A 21957-nucleotide genomic window follows, 5' to 3' on the forward strand; every position below is an offset into this window, starting at 1 on the left:
GTGTCCATGCTCCCACCCGTGTTATCCTCCTGTCACTGTGTGTGTTGTAACTTTCACAGCGCAGACCCCTCTCGGTGCCACCTGCTTCATGATGGCTGCTTGCTCCTCCAGGCCTCTGCTGCTAGAGATTATGACCTCCCCAGCCCTGCCTCCTGTTCACTGCACCACCTCTCTCTCTGAGCTGTGCTGTCCGAAGCATTGCCTGTGTCACCGGCAAGAGTCTGTGCAGTGTCACCCAGGAATTCTGAGCCCCTCTAAATGTTGCGCCCAGGCGAGCGGACTGGCTGCCCCCCCCCTACGCTACACCATTGCCTGGAGCAGTGGTCATGGCACCAACTTAGTGCTAAAAATATGCACTGTCACTGTACTAATAACGCTGCTTGGGAAGGGATTAAACATCTAGGGCAATCAAAGAGTTCAATGTGTGCCTAACCAGTGTTTATGTGTGTACTGTGAGCTGCTTTCACTAAGGAAAGTGTCAGTTTTTTGCAGGGAAACGAAAACCAGCACATTCGTGCTGACAGGACAGAGCTCTGTCTTGTTTACATAGACAGAGCTCAATCCTGTCTTCCTCCTCGCCAAACAGCGGGTGCCGGCAGCGATCCATTGGCCGGCACCTGCTGATCGGCTTGTGCTGTGACTAATCACAGCACAAGCGGCGCGCCCCTGAAAGTGGAGGATTGGTGCTGCTCTGTGCAAAACCATTGCACAGAGCAGGTAAGTATGACGTTAGTTTTTTTTAATTAACCTTTAATGACACTTTAAGGAGACTTAACTACCACTTTAAGAAGAGTCACACCTTATATTTGTCATGTTTGCTGTTACGAAAGTGAAAGAAAATCTCACATTTTAGGCTGTCACATAAAGAAGAATAGAGGATAAATCTTCCAATGGGGACACTAGTGCTGGTCACAATCGGGGATTCCCTCACTTTGGAGAGATCTCCCTCAATTCCTATTTTGTCAGTGGGACAGGAAGTGAAAACAAATCTCCCCAATGTGAAAAATGGCAAAAATACTGACAGGGATTATCTATCCAAAATGGGCAAAAAAAGTTTTTCCTCTATTTTTTTCTTTAAGGTAAATACTGCAAACGATGTGCTCACAACAAATACACTTTACTTTCCCTTTAAAGCAATGGACTCAGATCCAATGTGCTGGAAATGGAAAGACTGACATAATACTCTGTAAGCCATCACTTGGCAGAGGATTCCCTCCCATCTGGATTTATCACCAGATAGACGTTTACAAGAGAATTTCTGCTGGAGTTTGAAAAAAAAAGAAGAATTATGGGATTAAAGTCAGTGAGGTCTGCTTATGTAACCCCAGGGATTGGTGTCTTGCTTTATTATGATGCAGATTTCTATTTAACGCTTTGCTGGCTTCCTCTTTTGATTGGGAAGGGTGACAAGAAGAATCTAGAGGGAGACCCCCTATCCCAGGCTATACCAGGCTCAGGGAATCAGGCAGGATCGCTGACATCAGCACTGCGGCAAAATGGACAGTTCCATCTGAGCACCTTGAAGCCTTGACTTGTCTCCTGATCTCTATCGCTTGGCATCCACAGAAGGTGACAAAGCATCTCCAGCACATGCTAAAATGACAGCTATCCGGCCAGGAAGAGGTTAAACTCCCATGGTGCTGCCAGTAAAGTGAAGGTTTTTTTCGTCCCCGGCTATTGATCGTGCCTGGCAGTATAAAAGGCTGGGTGGAGGTGTCCCTCCCTCATCTGCCTTCCAAGATGAGCTTCAATCCAGACCATTACCTCTCCTCCTCCTACAGGAAGATATTCGGGGACCCTCCTCGGTCTAGTAGCCGCATCGTGGGGAGCTCTGGTTCCTCTAGGACCGGCCAGTCTGGAGGGTACCGGTCCCAGTCACGCACCAATGTCTCTTCACTGTCCTCCTACAGGAGGTCTCCTAGATCTGGTGGCTATGGAGATAACGTAGACCTGACCCAAACTTCAGTGGTGAACAACGAATACAAGATCATCCGCACCAATGAGAAGGAGCAGATGCAGGGGCTCAATGACCGCTTTGCCGTGTTCATCGAGAAGGTCCATAACTTGGAGCAGCAGAACAAGGTGCTGGAGACCGAGCTGGTCGCCTTGAGGCAAAGGCAGTCTGAGCCCTCCAGGCTGGGGGAGCTTTACCAACAAGAGCTCAAAGATCTCCGCTCCCAGCTTGAGGACCTGAGCAATGAGAAAGCCCAGCTGATCATTGAAAGGGACAGCCTGGAGGATGACCTGCAGAAGCTAAAGGGCAAGTACGAGGATGAGATCAGGATGAGAGAAGAAACTGAATACGCTTTGAAGGCACATAAGAAAGATGTGGATGATGCCACCTTGGCCAGGCTAGACCTGGAGAAGAAGGTGGAATCTCTGCTGGATGAGATCAACTTTATGAGGAAGGTCCATGAAGAGGAGATCACAGAGCTGATGGCCATGATGCAAGCCTCCCAGGTCTCGGTGGAGGTGGAGATGGCCAAGCCTGACCTCACCTCTGCTCTGAAAGACATCCGATTCCAGTATGAGTCTCTGGCGGCCAAGAACCTGAATTCTGCTGATGAGTGGTACAAGTCTAAGTTCGCCAACCTCAATGAGCAGGCATCCCGCAGCTCCGAGGTGATCAGAGCCAGCAGAGAGGAGCTCAATGACTACAGAAGACAGCTCCAGTCCAAAACGATCGAAATAGAAAGTCTGAGAGGGACCAACGAATCGCTGGAAAGGCAGCTCCAGGAGATGGAGGAAAGGCACATAGCAGAGGCCTCTGGAATGCAGGTAAAATCTATACTTTGCACCATTTAGACATGATCAATAGTAATTTCCTTATCAGTTAGACCAACCTTAGGGGCTCATTTACACCAAAACTCCTGTGTTCAGTGTGTGGTTTAGGGCCCATTCACATCAGAAACTGCACATAACTGAGTGTATTTTTAAAAATAAAATTTTGCTCCCCTTTTTTGCTTTTGGTGGTGGGGGTAACTGTACTTGTGACTGCATGTTTACATGTATTTGAAGCACGCTTGACATGCCCTTGATGCACGCTTGAATGCGCTTTGTGCTGCGTTTAGTCTCGCATTTGCAGTGCATTTTGCTATACGTTTTTGGGCTTGGCTTTCCTGGCTTAAAGGGGTGCAGTGCAGGTGTAGCACGTTCCCTATATTTGCGGTGCAGAAAAATGCAGCATGCGCTACTTTTTTTTTTAACTGCATTAAACTGCAATGCAATGATGTGTACTGTGCCCATAGGATTACCTTGATTTTGGCCTGTCTATGCAATTGGAGTGCAGTTCAAAATGCAGCCAACTTCATTCAGCTATGTTCAGTGTGAAAGGGCCCTTAGCCCCTTTTTTTGCATTTACATTTGTTTTCTTCACATGTGAGAAATGCTGCATATTGAACTTTTCTTTTTAAACGCACGTGAAATCACTGCAGTGTAAACTAGGCTCATCAAAATATATCTTTTTTTGTATTATTATTTTTGCATATGCGTTTGTTCTGCATTTAAAAAAATGTGTTTGAATACATATGGTGTAAATGAGCCTTTAAACTTATCTAAACCCAATAAAACAAATCGTTAGCATTGCAGCTTAATGGTCTTTAAATGTTATGGCTACATATAATATCTATTTTCACACCAGTTTTCTTTAACCTGATTACCCTGCTATTAACTCTCTTCCTGTCCTAGGGTGACAACCCTACTGAGCAGCATTGTCCCCTTTAGGACAGTGGCCATCAACCCTGTCCTCAGGGCCCACTAACAGGCCAGGTTTGCAAAATAACTGAAATACATCACAGGTGATATAATTTGCTGCTCAGTGATTGAAGTATTCTAGTCTGCATCTCCCCAATGTAACACATAAAACCTGGCCTGTTGGTGGGCCCTGAGGACAGGGTTGATGACCACTGCTTTAGGACACGGAGTGTGTTAGACTACATAACACCTCCCTCCCCTTTCCGCAACAGGGGGATGGGGTTTTGTAATCCAGGGAATAGCAGGGAACAATGCGAACTGTTAACAGTAAGCACAGGGAGTTATCAGATTTCTGTCTGGATGAACAGCTATTATTTTTGCAGTCGTCAAATAGATATAATAAAACACTTTTTAATGGTGGTGTATGTAACAGACCAGATTGGAGCAAATACATTTATTGTTAAATAACACTTTAAATTCAGTGTGGAGTTATCTGAATTTATGTAGCAAACATCTCGGTGTATCCTCCTCTGTCCATAAGGTGCTGGGATGCTGGTCCCTGTCCATGGTGCTGAAACGGACTCTGGCATTCACATCCAGGCTAAGGGTGGTCCCCTCACTATAATCAAAGAGCTACAATTACATTAACAAACACACATTATTATTATTATTATTATTATTATTATTATTATACTGGATTTATATAGAGCCAACAGATTGTGCATAATTATTGATAACTGTATATATATATATATATATATATATATATATATAAATATATATGATATAAGTAATATACTGTATTTATCAGCTTATAACACACAATTTTGTATTTATTTATTTACTATAACCTTACATTTTGCTATATTTTCTCACTATAATAAATTCATGCAATCCTCTTTAATATAACAATGAAAGGCAATGAAAGGCGCATTTGATGCATTATATATGAACATCCTTATGTAACAGTTTCATTAAAGCACTTTGTGGTACAGGGAAAGTAAATATCTCCAAGGAGAAGGGGAGGGGGGAATAGGGAGTGGCAGCTCTAACAAAGACACTTCATCCAATTATCAAGGGAGCTTTCCAAACCATACAAACTAGAATGAGAGCTGAAGACTGATTAGTGTAATATGCCTTTAAAGTGACAGGCTTTTAATGGCATCTTTATTGTACTGTATGTTGGGGGAAGGATAATAATAAATTAGCCTAGCTGTTTCAACATAAGATTTCTTAGGATATTTTACATGTTGTTAAGCAAATAAAAATGGAATAAAATCAATGCACCAATTGTAATCCAGAATTTTATGCACACATATACAGAAGTGAGGTTGCAAGGACAGATAACTCTGATGGCATTAATATTAGGCCAGAACGTTAGGATTAAAAGTGACAAATCATTAAAATTGTTAAAATTAGAAGAAGGAAGTCCAAAACATCACACACATTTTAAAGTTTGTAGGATTTTATGGAAAATGTGTATACAAAAGTAAAATAATAAACAAGAAATAACCACACTCAAAAATGAATGATTACTACAATATACATTTATGTATAATATTTAGTTAGGGACAACAGTCTACCACAGATCATGTTTATTTCCTTCGTAAGGGAGATTTTATTTGAAGCAGTCTAATCATGAACTGGGATCCGCCCATTTTAACTTCAATCGCCATCTTTAGCTAGGGAGTGGCACCTTGTTCATCCTAAGTTTATTAGAGCATTAAATACTAACTAAAGGGCTTTCATAATAAATGTAATCTCATTTTCAAGTATAAGGAAAAACATAACTTGTGTTTCTTTGTAGATTTACCAGTAACGAATTGAACTGCTTATTATGCCATTCAATAGGTTGCGATGGCAGTACACACCTATCCAATGGAGAGATTTAGACACCGTGTAACAATAATGATCATCTGTGCTTATAATGACACATAGGGGGTTGATTTACAAAAGGCAAATCCACTTTGCACTACAAGTGCACTTGGAAGTGCAGTCACTTTAGATCTGAGGGGAAGATCTGAAATGAGTGGAAGCTCTGCTGATTTTATCATCCAATCATGTACAAGCAAAAATGCTGTTTTTTATTTTCCTTGCATGTCCCCCTCAGATCTTCAGCGACTGCACTTCCAAGTGCACTTGTAGTGCAAAGTGGATTTGCTTTTAGTAAATCAGCCAAGAGCAGTTGCTCCAGAACTTAGTAAATGATGTAAAGCTTCACTTTGCAAAGCGTACCCAATCACGTGCAAGTAAAATTTTAAAAAAAAACAGCATTTTTGCTTGCACATGAGTTGATGTAAGTCAGCAGAGCTTCTGCTCATTCACTAAGCCTTGGAGCAACTGCCATTGCAGAGTGCAACTGTACATTGTAAAGTGCACAGTCCATTTTCCTTTAGTAAATCAACCCCAGTGCTACTTCTGCATCTTCTGCTATTGAATGTAATGTAATTAAGTATATAAATGACAAGATATGATTGATGATGTAAGTTTCAGCAGTACACAGCAAAGGGCCCAATAATGTTATTGACTTTGAGCTTTGGCTCTTCAAAACTTGACTGTTGGGGCACATGCAAAAGATGTGGAGGGTGCAAATTGATTGCTTAGTAAATAAATGCTTGCTGATACTATTGACTACTGCAAAATGAACTAGTAGCAGTTGGTAAATATCACTGTGGCTTGATGCTCTATCTATCTATCTTATATCTATCTACACGAAGGCTGACCATACATTATAAAATTTTCCTTTAGATTTACCAAAACCATATAATATGAGGTCAAACCTAAACACCTTCAATTTGTATGCAATCAGGTAGGCCCTTGCACTACATAGTTGAAGGTAAATCTAAAGTAAATTGAATAAGAAAATTGTCTACTGTATGGGCAGTATAAGTTATTAAAAAAAAAATTAAGTTGCGCTGAGCATTCCACAGTATGTAAATAAACAGTGTAAAAATCAATAGCAATGTTCAAACCACAGTAACATATAGATGGTCTTAAAAGTAAAAGCAAATTACTCTCTGTTTCTAAAGCAAAGAGGTCTGGGAAATCTGAAAAAAAAATAATATCTGAGCATTTATTTAGTAGAGCTGAGATATTTATTGGTAGGATTTCAATTTACCTGTCTTATGATGCATTGTAAACGGTACTTCACAGCTGAATGGATTAATACTTATTACCAGACTGGATCTATATGGAGGAGTTCCCCAATCTGTGAAAGATACAAGATACACACAATAATGCTTGTGCCTATTGTGGCTTGAATGTGAGTAAATTTGAAGAAGGGAATAAAGGAGGCTGAAGAGTATTGCATGCATGTACTGCATTAAACAACAGACATCACGATTTTTCAGCGACATAAAGTTAATGCATTTTCCACACCACCTTGACAATTTACCTAAAAGTGATACATACTAGGGGAATGTTTACCCTTAAATATTAATAACATACAATTTTGATTAAGCAGATTGAACTGGAACTTTGGATTGTTTTAAAAAGGGCCACTTTATCCTCAGGGTCCCTTCTGTGCTACTTATGACTGTTTTATATCATATTGTCATTTTCTTTAATACACATAGGGGGCTATTTAATAAAGGAAAATCCACTCTGCACTGAAAGTGCACTTGGAAGTAAAGTCGATGTAGATCCGAGGGGGATATGCAAGGACAATAAAAAGCATTTTAGCTTGCACATGATTGGATAATAAAATCAGCAGAGCTTCCCCTCATTTCAGATCTACCCCTTAGATTTAGAGCGACTGCACTTTCAAGTGCACTTGCAGTGCAAAGTGGATTTGCCTTTCGTAAATAACCCCCATAGAGTGTTTTATTCCACTACCCTTTCAACCTATATGACACCTTCCTGTCCCCAATATTGTACTGTATTATTTGTACTATCTAGTTCTTTAGCTCTGTCTTCACTGTGCAGTACATATCATCCTTGCTCAGGAAACAACGTACATAGTCTTACAATTGAACTTGGCCACAAGGAGAATTATCAAGGCTGTATTTGCTGGTTCCTATACACCAGCCTTTCCCATCCTTTTTAATAGGGAGGAACCATATTAACTTTCAGGTCTCAGGGAATTCAGATAATAATGATTATGAGACATTAGCATAAACAGTAAGTTTTACATTCAAGAATAAATAAAGGAATTTAGCATCCTTAACATATATGACACCCAGGGCAACTCTATGTGAAAATAGATTTTAGTATGACTAATTAAATGAAACAAAACAATGAATAATGGACCTAGTAAACATTTTAGTGCTCCCTCAAAATGATGGTCTTTGGAAATGTGGCCCTTGACATTGACGGTCAGGGAAGAAGTGCCCCCTTACACTGGTGGTCACTGAAGGTCCTTAGTACACTTGTGGTCAGTGGAAAGCATGCTCCTTAAACTAGTGGTGAGTGGGAAAAGTGTCCTTCCTTATAGATAGCTGAGATTGTTTGTCAGTGGCAGCTTATCTGGGAGGAAGAAATTGCCCATTGCTCAAGGAACCATTGGAAACCTCTAGAGAAACACTAATGTTCCACAGAACCCTGGTTGAGAAAAGCTGCTATATGCTATATGCAGTAAGACCAATTAAGGTAGAGACAAATTAACTAATTGGCATGACCTGGATTTTGGGTATTAATCCCTGCAGGGGTATAACTACAGCAATGACAGCACAGGGAGCCTGTACAACCTGGCTAAATAATGATTACTCCAGGAAACAATGGAAATTACTTTCAGACAAAATTAATAGATACATGCTTTAGGCGCTTCATTTAAGCTACTATAATATTAATCAGTATTCTACAGTGCTAGCTTTTGGTTTAAAACTGAAGAGGTGTCAGTAGGGAGACTTCTGTTAAGGATAAGGTTGGAAACCATGTTGCCTTATGGAGGCCTCTGCTTTATAGTTACTCCCCTGAAACCTTGTAAGTGCGAACACGTGAACACTAAGGTTTCATCCTGAGATTTCACTACATTTCTGTACTTTAAGTATAGAACTTTGAAAATAAAAGCAATATTATGGTGAATTGTCTCTAACTATGCTGTGAATAAAACCATGAAAATACTGATAATAGTGACCACATCAGTTACAGATAATAAAAATGAAGGTTACAGTGCCCATTATAAAAAGAAATTACAACATGGGAATATACAGTAGCCTAAATCAATGAACGTCTAGCTGTATTTGACAAATGACCTTTCCTTTCTAATTACAGGATGCTATCAATCAGCTAGAGGAAGAACTGAGGAGCACAAAGGGAGAGATGGCCCGTCATCTGAGAGAGTATCAGGATCTGCTGAATGTCAAGATGGCCCTAGACATTGAGATTGCTGCATACAGGTAACTATATAGCTTGTATTTTTTTAGTGCATTAATGTTAGCATTAAAATATAACACATAGAAATATTTTAGTGAAAAACACTGCTTCAATTTTTAATAATGTACCATTATCTACAAAAGAGGCCAAAATATGATGTTGATTTTTAGGCCCTTGCATGGTCTGCACCAGCAGAGGCGTTGCTAGGGGGGTGCGGGGGGTGCAGTCTGCACCCTGGTGACACCCACTAGAGGGGAGACACCCCCCCAACGGCGAGGAAAGCCCTGGTATTTTTTTTTTCAGCTGACCCGTTCACCCCGCAGCCCACTGGGCTGGAACAACACACCTACAGCGCCGCGGCCGCGCCTGGTGTGTCACTGTGCGAGTGTGTCCTCCTCCTTCTTCCTCCTCCTCCCTGCCCTACTGAGCCAGCGAGCCTCAGCCTGTCACATCTCACACTGCACTGCAGACATGATGATGAGGTCACTACACACACTACTAGTATCCGCCCAGGCGGCGCGGCGGCTGCACCCTGTGAAGCTGCCCTCCTCTCCTCTCCTGACTCCAGCTGCCGCCCGGCGCCCAGATTCAGAACAGGTGCAGGGGGTGTACTGGTGTCCACCGCCGGCCCAAGCCCAGGGTGAGGTGTGTGTGTGTGTGTGTGTGGGGTGTCCTGATGTCCACCGCCGCCCCGAGCCCAGGGTGAGGTGTGTGGGGTGTCCTGGTGTCCACAGCTGGCCTGAGCCCAGGGTGAGGTGTGTGGGGTGTCCTGGTGCCCACTGCCGGCCTGAGCCCAGGGTGAGGTGTGTGTGTGTGGGGGGTAACACCAACCCTAGTGACGCCACTGTGCACCAGGGCTTATGATTGAAGGCACTGAAGGTAAAGTAAGCTTCAGCTTCAATCCAATGGGCAATGCAACACATGCTGACTTTAGTTTGGAGCTGCAAGCTCATGTCTGTTGATGCAAATTATTCCAAATTCGCATCTGCATGGGCTTGCATTTAGCATGAGCTTTAAAGATAAACTCTAGCCTCATCTAAATAGATGCTCCTCTATAGTTCATGCCATTCATTTTCTCTCAGTCTCTTCTGTGTGTGTCTGGAGCTCAGTAGATTGCACCTTTCCTCCCATCTCTGGGATGCCCAGTGTCGAGTAGCCTCTTCCTGGTCACATAGGCCATCAAAGAAACAACTCCAGCATCTCTAATGTATGGCGTCAGCACATTGGCAATGTAATGCGTGGACATTACTGTAGTTTGAAATGCTAAGCAATGCACCCAGTAACAACATAATGCTGACTGTTGCTGCTACTACACACTGCTATGACTGAGGAAGGTGCTATGCCTCTTGGCACATGTAGTCTTAAAACATGTGTTTTACATGTCACGTGTACAATGTTTTACTCGTCCCTCTGACTGACAGAGGAGGTGGAAATAAAGAACAGTTATATAACCATGCATAGTAAGATGGTTATGATACAAGAGGGATTAGAAGGCACACAGCAAGTAGGTGTGGCTCAGCTTCTTTCAATAACAGGGATTCATGGGTGGAGCTTTATTTTGTCTCCCATGCACACAGGAATTTTGCAAATTGGGCAAACAAAAAAAAAAATGTGAAGGGGACATGACTGAAATTTTTCATCTTGTATTTCACAAACTTCTTGTATCGTTCAATTAGTACATATGTTAGGAGCATAATCCACAATTTAAATGGAAGGTAAATTATATAAAATATCCACAAGGCCTTGCAATACAATTAAATCAACTGCTTTCATTAAGTGAGAACTTCAGCTTAGTGCAAGTTGTATTCAAACCAAGTGAAAGTACCATTCATCCTAAATCAAATGAAATATCCTAAACTGAAATTATGTAATCAGCCTTCTTGCATCCGAGGCAAATTGTATAAACTAGGTTTATAAAATACTTTTTTTTTTTAAACACCTTTTGGACTTTATGTCCAAGAATTCTAAAAGGAGTAAAAGGTCCAACTATTGATATGGAAGGGATCACACTTCCTAACTGAATGGAAACAGCTGGTGAACACTAGCCTTCCTTTGCACAAACTAACTTAAGAGGGCCAAGATAAGCTACAATTATTTGATAAAATGTGGGGGCCCTGGGTTAAATCCACTCACATGCTTCCTTCATAGGAATCTGGTGTTGTATGACCTAGCAGCAACTTGTGGTTTACATAGATATTGATATATGTGAAATTGTTGTAATTTCCATGGCATTGCTATATTTATTTGAACTCCTCAAAGAAAGACACTAAGAGGATTCTTTGTATGGAGTTAGTGTGTTTATCAATTTAGATTGTCTTGTGCATGCAATTCGGAAAAAAATTGCTGTTTATCAGAAATTACATCACGATCTGTTTAGTATTTATTTTTTTAACTCTCAAGGGGCGCCCACAAAAGCAATCACAATGTACATTTAGCAATACAGGGTGTGGAAATCTGGTTACAGCAAGTAATACTATAAAATCCCTGCATATATGGAGTTGAGTAGAGATTGCATAACCCTACAAGCTAAAACAAACACTTTGGTGAATATCACATTTTTAATGCATACCCATAGTGGGTTTCTGAATGGAAGACATTCATGGGCTCCTCTCCCCCCTTTTTTGCCCTATTAAATGCTCATTTTTATCTTGGGTACCTTCAACTGTAGTTTTACTTATCGTATCTCTCACTCCCATAAATTGCCTCCTTTCCATGTGACCAATCCCCCAAAGCCGCTTAACTTCGGCGCTTTGTCTGTCAGGTCCACTCTGATATCATTATGTACAATGCAGGACCAACAGTACTGCACTGTTAAGTGAAGCCGCAGAGGGCCAGCCCACGACCTGGTGCGTTGAAGGGAAGATTGTCAGCTGCATTTTAACAGTAGCCTAGACAAAAATGAACATTAAAGCCTTGCAGTTCAGGGGAAACCCCACTGCAAAGTTAAAGCCTAAAACAATAGGGGATGCTGTGTAAGACTAGAATATGCCAATACCAATAATTCCGCTATAACCAGAATTCCAGTACCATATGTGAATAAAATAATACCATTGTCTGAACATGCAAACATCACCCGGTGAGATGTAATGCCTACATCACTCCCCGACCTTATAGAAGTCTTTGCTAAGAAAGAAGGCAATATGTGCTTATTCATATATCCAAGGTCCACTGTCGCCCATGGAGATAAGATGTCAGTATCCTCCTGTCATTCACTCCACTCCGCCAATTCACAAAGAAACTCAAGGGATAAAAATCACTGATATAGTGTAGTACGTTTATTGGGTATCAGCCCAAAAAAATGAGCTCCGCTGCTCCACTCAAACCTGAAACTAACCTGCTCTCCGAATATCGAAAGTGACGTGACCGGAAATGACAACCGGAAGTCCTGCCTTGAATGTATTATCATCAGAATGATGTCATCAGGAAGCAAGAACCGGAAGTCCCACTTCAAACGCTTTTTCCTGATGCCGTAATTTAGACAAAAATGCGTTGGAGGCAGGACTTCCGGCTCCTGCTTCCTGATGACATCATTTTGACTTCCAGTTGCTGCTTCCTGATGACGTCAGGTTGCCATTTCTGGTTAAGTAACTTCCAATACTGGGAGAGGACGTCGGCTTCAGGTTTGAGCGGAGCGGCAGAGCTCATGTTTAGCATACAGGCTGATTTTGTTAGTGCCCATCTGTAAGCATTTTATTAGATTGTTTTATGGCTAGTGCTCAATAAACATACTCCACTATATCAGTGATTTTTACCGCTTGGGTTTCTATGTGAATTGGCGGGGTGGAGCAAATGACAATGACAGTGTCACCTGTAAACACGGAAGCTTTTACAGCCTATTACAAATTGCCATCCACTTCTTTGGGAGTTACTTGGAGCACCTGTACAGTGTTCAATGGTTGTCATTATTTCTACAACCCAAGTGGTCACTGTTTTAGGCTGCCTAGAACTGCTCATGCAGCTGGCTGCTGATATATGTTTACATGATTGTGTTTGAATCTAGTGCCCACTCTTTCCTTAGTTACAAATTTGAACATAGTAATGCTTCTGTGTACCCATCCCTCCAATGCTGCAAAAAAATTCCCATGGTCATGGTTAATGGCATCCCTGGAACTCAGCATCCCCAAGTTTGCAGCTGCCCAGGTCAAGGAGTTCAAGGCTTGCAATTGTATCCATATTAAGAATGTTTACTATGTGCACCCATTCTAAATGATGAAACTCTCTAGGACCACCAAGTATAAAGCTATCTTCTGATTAATAAAAATCTCTTAATGCAGTCCTGGATGCATTCTGGCAGCATTGCTTGCAGTAAGTTGTATTAGCTCTCATGATTGACAGTATTTCAGCACCTATTGCTTGAACAAAATCTTTCCCAAAACCACTTTAGATGCACTGCTTTATGAACAATGTATTTAAACCCCAAGGCCCCTTTTCACACATGCAGACCGTTTTTCATCCATTTTTTGAGGGATGAAAAACAGACATCAATGCATCTCTATGGAAAAATGGATGTAAATAGATGATCATCCATTTACATAAGTTTACACCCACATCCGTCAACATATGTTTTTTAAAACAGATCAAAGCTCTGTTTTCTTCCGTTGAAAAAAAACGGAACAAATGAGAAACAGATGTAAACTGACAGTCAGTTTTTCCATCCGTTTTTGTACTGGTAGTGGATGTAACAAAACTGATGAGCAGCTGATGAAAAATGGATGAGCAGCTGATAAAAAAACAGATGAAAACGTCATCCATTTATTCTTTGAAAAGATGTGACTGAACTGATGAAATGAAATTCACATGCGTAAAAGGGGCCTAGAGCTAAACTGAAAGAACTGAATGGTGGGTGGCAATGTTTGTGGAATGCATTTGTTATTTTTACTGGTTTAAAGTAACATTTGATTGATAAAGGAAAAAAGTAAAGTTTATGGTCAATTCATACGATTCTTATGTTACTAATGTTCCCTCATGTCAAATGAATAATATTGTATTCTTATTAAAAATTACTAATTCACAATGTCACTATCTCCAGGAAACTGCTGGAAGGTGAAGAGACCAGGTTTAGCACAAGCGGAATAAGCATCATGCCTCCAAATCCTTCTCAAAGCTATTCTTACCAGCCTCGCATTCATAGTTCCTCCTCTTCTAGGGGTACACCTGCAGCATCTAAGAAAGATGAAGCTGATTCCACCTCCAAAACCATCTCTAAATCATCAGCTCGCAAAGGGGAAACTTATGAGGAAATCATTGAAGAAACTGTAGTGTCAACCAAAATAATAGAAAAGCCAGAGCAGAATGAGGGAATTAATGGTAAACCTTAAACAAAGAAAACTAGTACTTTACAAATTAGTTAGAAGTTAGAATTTCTACTTTGCCATTTTTCCATTCACTCTTAGAACGATAGCTTTAATGTTAGTTTTCTACATGGTCATTACATTTTCTTTAGGAGGATGCAGTAATACTTAATATCACAAGACCATCTAGTTCCACAACCGTTGGAGGGTCACAGGATAACAAGGCTTACAGAGAGATATTGTTGAAAGAAGGGATTTTGACACATTAAAGGGATTGTCCACTTTATGTGGTGTTAGGAGGCATTTTTCTACCTTATTCCACCCCTGGTTATCCCTTTTACAATACTGTTGGTTTTATTCCAGCTTTCCACATTTCAGTCATTTACCCGTACCACTCTTACTGCTTTAAGGAAATTGCAATAAGGATTAAATTTTAAGAACCAACCAAGTTTTACCATGTTCAAAGGTAATAATGTATATACACACACAATTTGGCATACGTTTCATAATAAAATGTACAAATCGGTAGAGGTAAAAGTAGATGTAACATGTGGAGGTTGACAGTCCCTTTAAATGAGGTTTCTGAATGATATAGCATACTCAAGCAATAAAAGCATTTGCCGTTATAATGTATAAAACCAGCCAAAAGCTTTTTATTTTTTAGACCGAACAACAGATTGATGAAAAGTTTGACTCTTCTGCACCTTTTTCCATTGTATGACCATGCTAGATGCATGATGCACAATTTCAAACATCAGGCATTGAACATTCCATAGTGTATTGTTGCAGCCATTCATTCAGAGCACTTCATTTTTTCATATACCACTCTTGATAGTAATACATTTTAACACTTAGTTCTTAGATATAGCAACAAAATAGTATCAAATACCAATGGTGACACGGGGACCATGTTAACTTCAAGCACATTAAATGTTTTAGCTGTCTAAGGCTGATCAGACTACACATTTCACAGTTCATCTTAGGTTTTCAAAATTGTTTACCAATGGGCTTCTGTACAACTACTTGGTACCATAACAAATGTGAACACGTAGCTAAAATAAGCACATTGAGAAGTCACTCTGTTTTCTTAAACATACAGCAGTGATGATAGCACAGCAGTTACATAATAAGATATACCACATTCATCATTTAGGTGCTGAAAATGGAGATTAATACACACTAAAATCACTCTTTACTGGTGGTAGTTTCACTGGTGGTAGTTTGAATGGTCAATATAGGAGGCACTTTTCTCTTTATTGAGGTGTGTCAAGGTTAGAGCCCTAGTACATCTTAAAATGCCTTATTACTACCAAAATCCTTCCAGTAATGTGTATGCTGTGCATTTATCTTTGTAACAACCAATGCATTATGGTATGTGTACACTTTATACTGTGAGATGTTTTATTCATTGATAATGCAATGAAACCGAAAACTACACCATCAGACATGAACAACAAATAAAGACTAATATATTAATTTTACTGTCTTGTCTTATTTGGGTTGGTAGGGTATCTGGAGCTAGTGGTGGGTGTGTGGTGGGTAGAGGATCCATAAGCAAATAAATTGATTGCCCTCTTTGATGTTACATGTACAGTGTGTGTATGTATGTATTCCTGGAATGGAGCAACCTTGTTACAAGGCAGTTGCAAGGGAAGTTGTCTATTTTGATTGCTTAGTGCCACAGCTCACCTTTCAAAACCCTATAACTCACTATAATTTACTGACAAATTTTTTGTGAAATTATCAACACCAATGAACCCAGTCTCAGAGCTCTGTCCCTAAACAATAAAGTATTCCTATTTTTTTATTTTCTGTTTATTAAAAAAAATATTTTACCCATAAGTATTTAATCAATGCTTCAGTGTGCAAAGTCTGCTGGGATTTCTAAAAAGAAAGCCAAGTACCATGTCTTCAATTCTTGACTGCTTCTACAAACCGGAGATCCAGGTGGCATTATTTCTACACTGATTAGGGTGTGACCCTCCTCTGAATCAACCAACTGAATCATTGAGCTGTATGTAATTCATGAGATCTGCTATCCAGCGCCGTATTTTCAGTACAGCAGTCAACCAGCTATCTGAAACTCAGGCGTACCAAACTCACACCTATCATCTGCTGGCTGCAAAGGGCATATCAAATAATGATATGAAAGAAATCAGTTTTCCATTATAGTATTATATTGTAGTAAATGTAAAAATTAAAGACAACAAAAGAACAGACAACGCACAAAGAGCTAAAGTGCAGCAGTATAATGTCACTTTTACACAAGTAATTGCACTTACAGGATGATGGTAAACATCAGCTTATCTTAAACTCAACAGGAGGCACGGACCAGCAGCGGAGCTTAATCTACAGCGCAGTGAGTCCTGGAAACTGTCTGTATGATGGTAGAAAGTCTAGTGGGAACTGTTATAAGCTGAAGATACATTAGTTATTAGGGTTACTATACACGTTACAATCAGACCAAACGATCTCTGTACAATCAAGTTTAGATTTAACAAAACTATGCAATATGAGGACCTACCAAAAAAAAACCTCAATCTGTATCCAGTCTGGGAGGCCTTTGCACTACATAGATGTTGGTAGATGTAAGGATGTAAGGTAGATGTACACTCACATTGTAACATGTATAAGGACCCTTAGAAAGTGTTGCATTGCACGCAGTTGAAGGACTGTTGCGGTGTGTCCCTATGGCCATGGCCGTGAAGAAAAGCAATCTGGCCAAGGCATATGTAAAGTCCTTAGTGGCTGCATGTCTGTGTTTAGGTGGCGGTCAGAGGGATAGTAAAACCATGGCCTTACCCCCTTTTGAACAAGCCCTAACTGGGAGGAGAATATTTTGTTTTGCATGTTTTCATGGATTCATTACTCTTAAAAGAATAGGAAGGTGAAAAACTTATTTTAGTTTAGTTTTGGATAGAGTAAGGAATAAGTCCTTAAGACTGTGTGTCCCATTCCGCTTTTTTGTCTCAAGTCATATCAGGAATTGAGAATAGATCGCTCCCAAATCAGGTAAATCCCCACTTAGCCAGTTGTAACTGGAACAGGTGTCCCTACTAGAAGGTTTCTTCTATTTTCCTGACCCAATGCCAAATTAAAATATTGGATTCTTCCTCACTTTTACTCCTGGAGATGGTCACCAGGACAAATAGAAAGTTTGAATCTTCCCAGTGGGGTCATAGATAGCAATAAAACAAATCCGACAGTGGTTCTATAACCCTTCCTCCATCTATTTAAAGCTAAAAACAATGTGGCATCTTATACACTTTAATCCCTTCCTGCTGAGCCCCAGCTTCCCTTTAACAGGGCCACTTACACTGGAGGGGGCAGGAAGGATCATGTGACCAGAAGAGACTGCAAGCTGTCTTTGACAGCTCTGTCACAGTGCTGGGAGGGTGCAGTGAGCATGCTCTCAATACAGAAACCTCCGCTGCCCATGGATGCTTATGTGTGGCATATGGGTGTTAAAGCCTACTTTTGCCATCGCACATATGGGTTATATGGGCAGCAGGAGGTTAGGCATCCTAATTGGGGTGTGTTTTTCTTCTGCAAAAGCTTCTCCTTCACCCTAACCCCTATTTCATTTTGCTGGCAACCCCTGATAGACCTTGTTAACCCTTTGCATTTTTATGCAGCTCATAGCTGTAGAATAGAGCGTAAACCTACAAAACCTTTAATTCCCCTATTATTCTGGAACCATGTACAATGTTGTGTAAAAAAAAAAAAAAAAACCTATAACTCTAGCTTATGCAAGAATGGTCAAGTTTTATTTATTTTTTTAAGTAACGGCAATGGAAAACACGAACACCTAAAACAATGAAAAATAAACTCCACATGTAAAGTGATCAAGTCACAAACATTACAGCTCTAAAAAAAAATACTAATAACAAAAAGGCAATGTAATGTTCTTTTTTTTTTTTTTAATCATTCAACTATGATGTAAAGCACAGCAACTAAAACGGTTTTAGGGCTTTACATACAAGATCACAGAAGGGTTACACACAAATTAGCTAATTATTGATGCCTGACTTGGGCTGGACGCTCTCTTGTCTCCCAATAACACCTTTTACATCAGCTCTTGTTCTGTACTCAGATGGGAATCACTGGTGTTTAATGAGAAAATGACACAGTGCAGCTGTTGCCTGGAGATTTGAGCATAGAGAAATCTGTAGTCGGCCCCAGTCTGAATTGAGGAGGAGGAGGAGGCCAGCAAGAGGATGTCTGGCACATTCTCTTGGGTGTCTGTCAATATATATTTTTTTCTCCTTATCAGACCAATCAGCAACCACCTTCTGCCAAAACAGAAGACGACACCGTCTGCCTTGACTAGTTAAAATAAATAACACCAATGCAAACTGTTAAAAGTATGCCAAAGAAATACGTACCAAGTTTCTATGTATGGTTACAAAAACAACTATACTGTACCTTGTAATAGACAAATGAGCTAATCAGCGTTGAATCAATGTGCATTCTGAGAAACGGTTAATAGATGGTTCAGAAGTCACAGAAGAAGAATGTGGTTGGACCAAAGCTTCACTTCCATCTACAGACAGATTTCTATAGTCCAGTGGTTCTCAATCTTATTGAGGTCAGTGCCCAGTTAGCACATATTTTCTGATCACTAAGCACTTTTTTCAAATGCACTTTTACTAAGATTTATTTATTTTATTGTATGTGATATTAAATTGGTCATATTTATTTAATGTAACCCTATCACAAAATTGGGGAATAGAAAATATTTAATTTTTTGGTTAACATCCACAGGGTGCAATACATAAATAAATACGCTGGAGCATCCCTTCTGGCTACTGAAACTACATTGCTAAGCAGCCGCCAGAGGTTGTAACACACCCCAGACACATTTTAAAATCCACCGTTAACTACTTGCTAAAGGTTGTAACACACATTTTTTTCCTTTTTTCTTTATCCATTCACCCATTTTTCGTTTGAATTAGTTTTAATTGCTAATGGATACTATTAGTTCATAGCAGCACACCCTGCTAAATGTGTACACACACAAGGTTCAAGGCATCTGCTACTAATTTATAATATACACATTCCAAACTCTCCAACTTTCCACATCTAGTTTGGGAGACTACATAAGGTGTGACACAGTGGTTTTATTATCAAATACTCACTTCACTAGAACAGCACCATACCTACATTTGCTTTTATATTTATTCTAGTACACTCCACTCAGGTGGAACTGTACCTGTAGAGGCAGCAGTTCTATATTCTATCTGTACTTATACCCACCGCGCAGATTAATTTTTACATTCTCAGTAAAGATTATACTCACACAATCAAAGTATGGGAATACAAAATATGTGATAACATTCTGGAGGGCTCTGGCTGGGGCTGGGTGTCACTGTGGTGGGATGAAGGTACTGGAGGGTTTAGTTGCCCCTGCAACAGACTTGGTGCCCCTGTAGGGGATGAGGTTTCTGAAGGGAGTGAGGGTAACTGTGGGAGATTGGGTCCTGAATGAGGATGGGGATCTCTCCTGGAGGCTTGGGGTTTTGCAGGGCCAATGTAGAAGTCTGGAGGGCACTGTGACAGCTGGAGGCACTATGTGACACTCTTAGGGGCAGCATGATAGGGGGTATTGCAAGGGCTGGAAGGCACTGTGGGGACTGAGGGCTTTTGGGTGACCTGTGGGCACTGTAGTCCACTATGGGAGGTTGGATGAATCAATGGGAGCTGGGAGGCATTGCGGGAGGTTAGGGGATCGGCAACTAGCTATAGGCCCCGGAGGAGGGAGACCACAGCCAGGCAGTGATCTTAAGCTGGTGGCTGAGATCCACTGCTATAGTCAACAACATTTTTCATTCCAAATACTGCCTAAAAACAAAAAATGCAAACAGAGGTAAATATAATTTAAATGTAAATATTTATTATTGCATTTTGTATTTTTCTTGAAGTTTTCTTTTAAGTTTTGAGTAATGAAAATGTAGAGGGGTGGGGCTGTGGATAAACATTTATGCTTGGATCTGAAAGATAACAAGAGAAGGAAATACAGTACATAGTAAAAATAAGACCCCTTAATTAGGCAACTGATTAGTCGCATACTGTATGGCAGAAACCAACAGGCTACTGCTACTAAGGATTAGCAAATGTCATTTTTTTGGTCAAGGAATAATCTAACAATATAATTTTTGAGACCTTGGGTTAAAGTTATTTTTTCCACTGGTCTAAACTAAAGCCCTTCCCCCTCCTCCCATATGTTAGTATTGAACGTAATGCTATTAAAGAGGAGAGTAGGGAGCTAGGCACTGAACTCTGAATAAATTATTTATGACGTTCATAGTCCTTTGTGGTTCTCTTCTCTTTGCCTTTTACCACAGCAGAGAAATGGAACATAAATGGCACAAGAGGCAAAGCTTCCCACCTTTTCAAATCTGGAAAACTGATAAATGCAGCACATCAATTAGTACAAAACGACAAGTCCATGTTAATAAGGTTACTGATTGTCAAGAGGCAAAAAAAAATTATTACATTCATGATTATATTATTTTACATTTCATTTGGCTTGGGCTAAAGTTGGTGATTATTAGAATGTATATCACATTATATTGGTTGCTATGCCCCCAAAATACATTCAGTTCATGTCCCAGTTATAGTTGTAGTTGAATCAGAAGGTGAGAGAAAATACCACTACTGACGTTTGCCATCAGAGCTAAGGAATCTCCCCAATGTGGCCACGGACAGCAGTAAAAACAAAACAGAAGTCCATGCTCTCTCAAAGATTTCCAAAGTCAAAAAGAGTCTTGGCTGTATTCCATTACAATACAGCCTTAAAAAAGCATTACTGTCAAGGAAAATTCCCTGGAAACCTGGCAAGTCATCAAGGTTGCTTTGAGATTGTTAGATAATTAAATGCAATCTTCGCATGCTTCCCATCTTCTCTGATGTGAAAAATGGGAAGTAAAATGGAAGCTTGCTCTTAACAACCATTAACCTCCCCCTTCCTTTTTTTTTTTTTCTTTTCCCCTTTTTTATGCATTGTATATGTTTCAAGATAATGTTTGGATTTTTTTTTTTGAAATGCTGAAAATAATAATAAAAAAAAACAGCCATTAAAATTTCCTAACATTTTTGCATAATAGAACCTGCATGCTATGGATAGCACCTGAAGTTTTAAGTTTCTTCTTTTTGGTACAAAAAAACACCTGAGAAACTCAGAAGAAATGTATTAGGTGAGATGCTTACATTGACAATCCCTCCACCAAATATTCTTGGAGGTTCAGCTAAACAGAATATTTTTTAATACTCATCATTTTGTAGTCTTAGATTGAAACCAAAATGTTGCAAATTAAGCATTTGCCAAACGGGCTAAATACCATTGTAATGACCAATTAGAAGTCACACTACTCTAAAAAGTAAAAACAAAAACCTATCAATGAATAACACAAAGTTTGGTGTCCCCCTCTAACCCATGCAACCTATTTTTTTTTAAATTACCTTTTGTAGCATTTTATACTCACTGGGTCCCTCGCTGGTGCTATTTCCAGGATCGGGCCTGTAATTCAGCACTGCAGATGTGCACAATGGCCTGTCCCCTCCTGCGGATTCTGGGAGGACCCCCACACTGGACAGACAATAAGAAGTGTCCATGTCATGCAGACAGTTACGGGAATTATAAAAGAAGAACCCTGCCTTC

At 40.1% G+C, this 21957-nt stretch overlaps 1 protein-coding gene across 1 annotated transcript; it reads left to right on the top strand.

The window, feature by feature from the left end:
* The first annotated feature begins 1491 nt into the window (after positions 1 to 1491).
* INA (internexin neuronal intermediate filament protein alpha) lies at positions 1492 to 15773 on the top strand. Its single transcript, XM_073596134.1, has 3 exons — positions 1492 to 2778; positions 8905 to 9029; positions 14036 to 15773. Exons 1-3 carry the CDS (start codon positions 1741 to 1743, stop codon positions 14322 to 14324), a joined length of 1452 nt encoding a protein of 483 aa, XP_073452235.1. The 5' UTR covers positions 1492 to 1740; the 3' UTR covers positions 14325 to 15773.
* The last annotated feature ends 6184 nt before the right edge of the window (positions 15774 to 21957 follow it).

The sequence above is a fragment of the Aquarana catesbeiana genome, linkage group LG08 (assembly GCF_042186555.1).
Source record: "Aquarana catesbeiana isolate 2022-GZ linkage group LG08, ASM4218655v1, whole genome shotgun sequence".
Lineage (NCBI taxonomy): Eukaryota > Metazoa > Chordata > Amphibia > Anura > Ranidae > Aquarana > Aquarana catesbeiana.

Bases quoted from the DNA above. Each gene is read 5' to 3' on its own strand.
- INA (XM_073596134.1), top strand. From the start codon at position 1,741: ATGAGCTTCAATCCAGACCATTACCTCTCCTCCTCCTACAGGAAGATA. The intron at 2,779-8,904 runs GTAAAATCTATA...TTCTAATTACAG, and splicing joins CAGAGGCCTCTGGAATGCAG to GATGCTATCAATCAGCTAGA. The intron at 9,030-14,035 runs GTAACTATATAG...CACTATCTCCAG, and splicing joins ATTGAGATTGCTGCATACAG to GAAACTGCTGGAAGGTGAAG.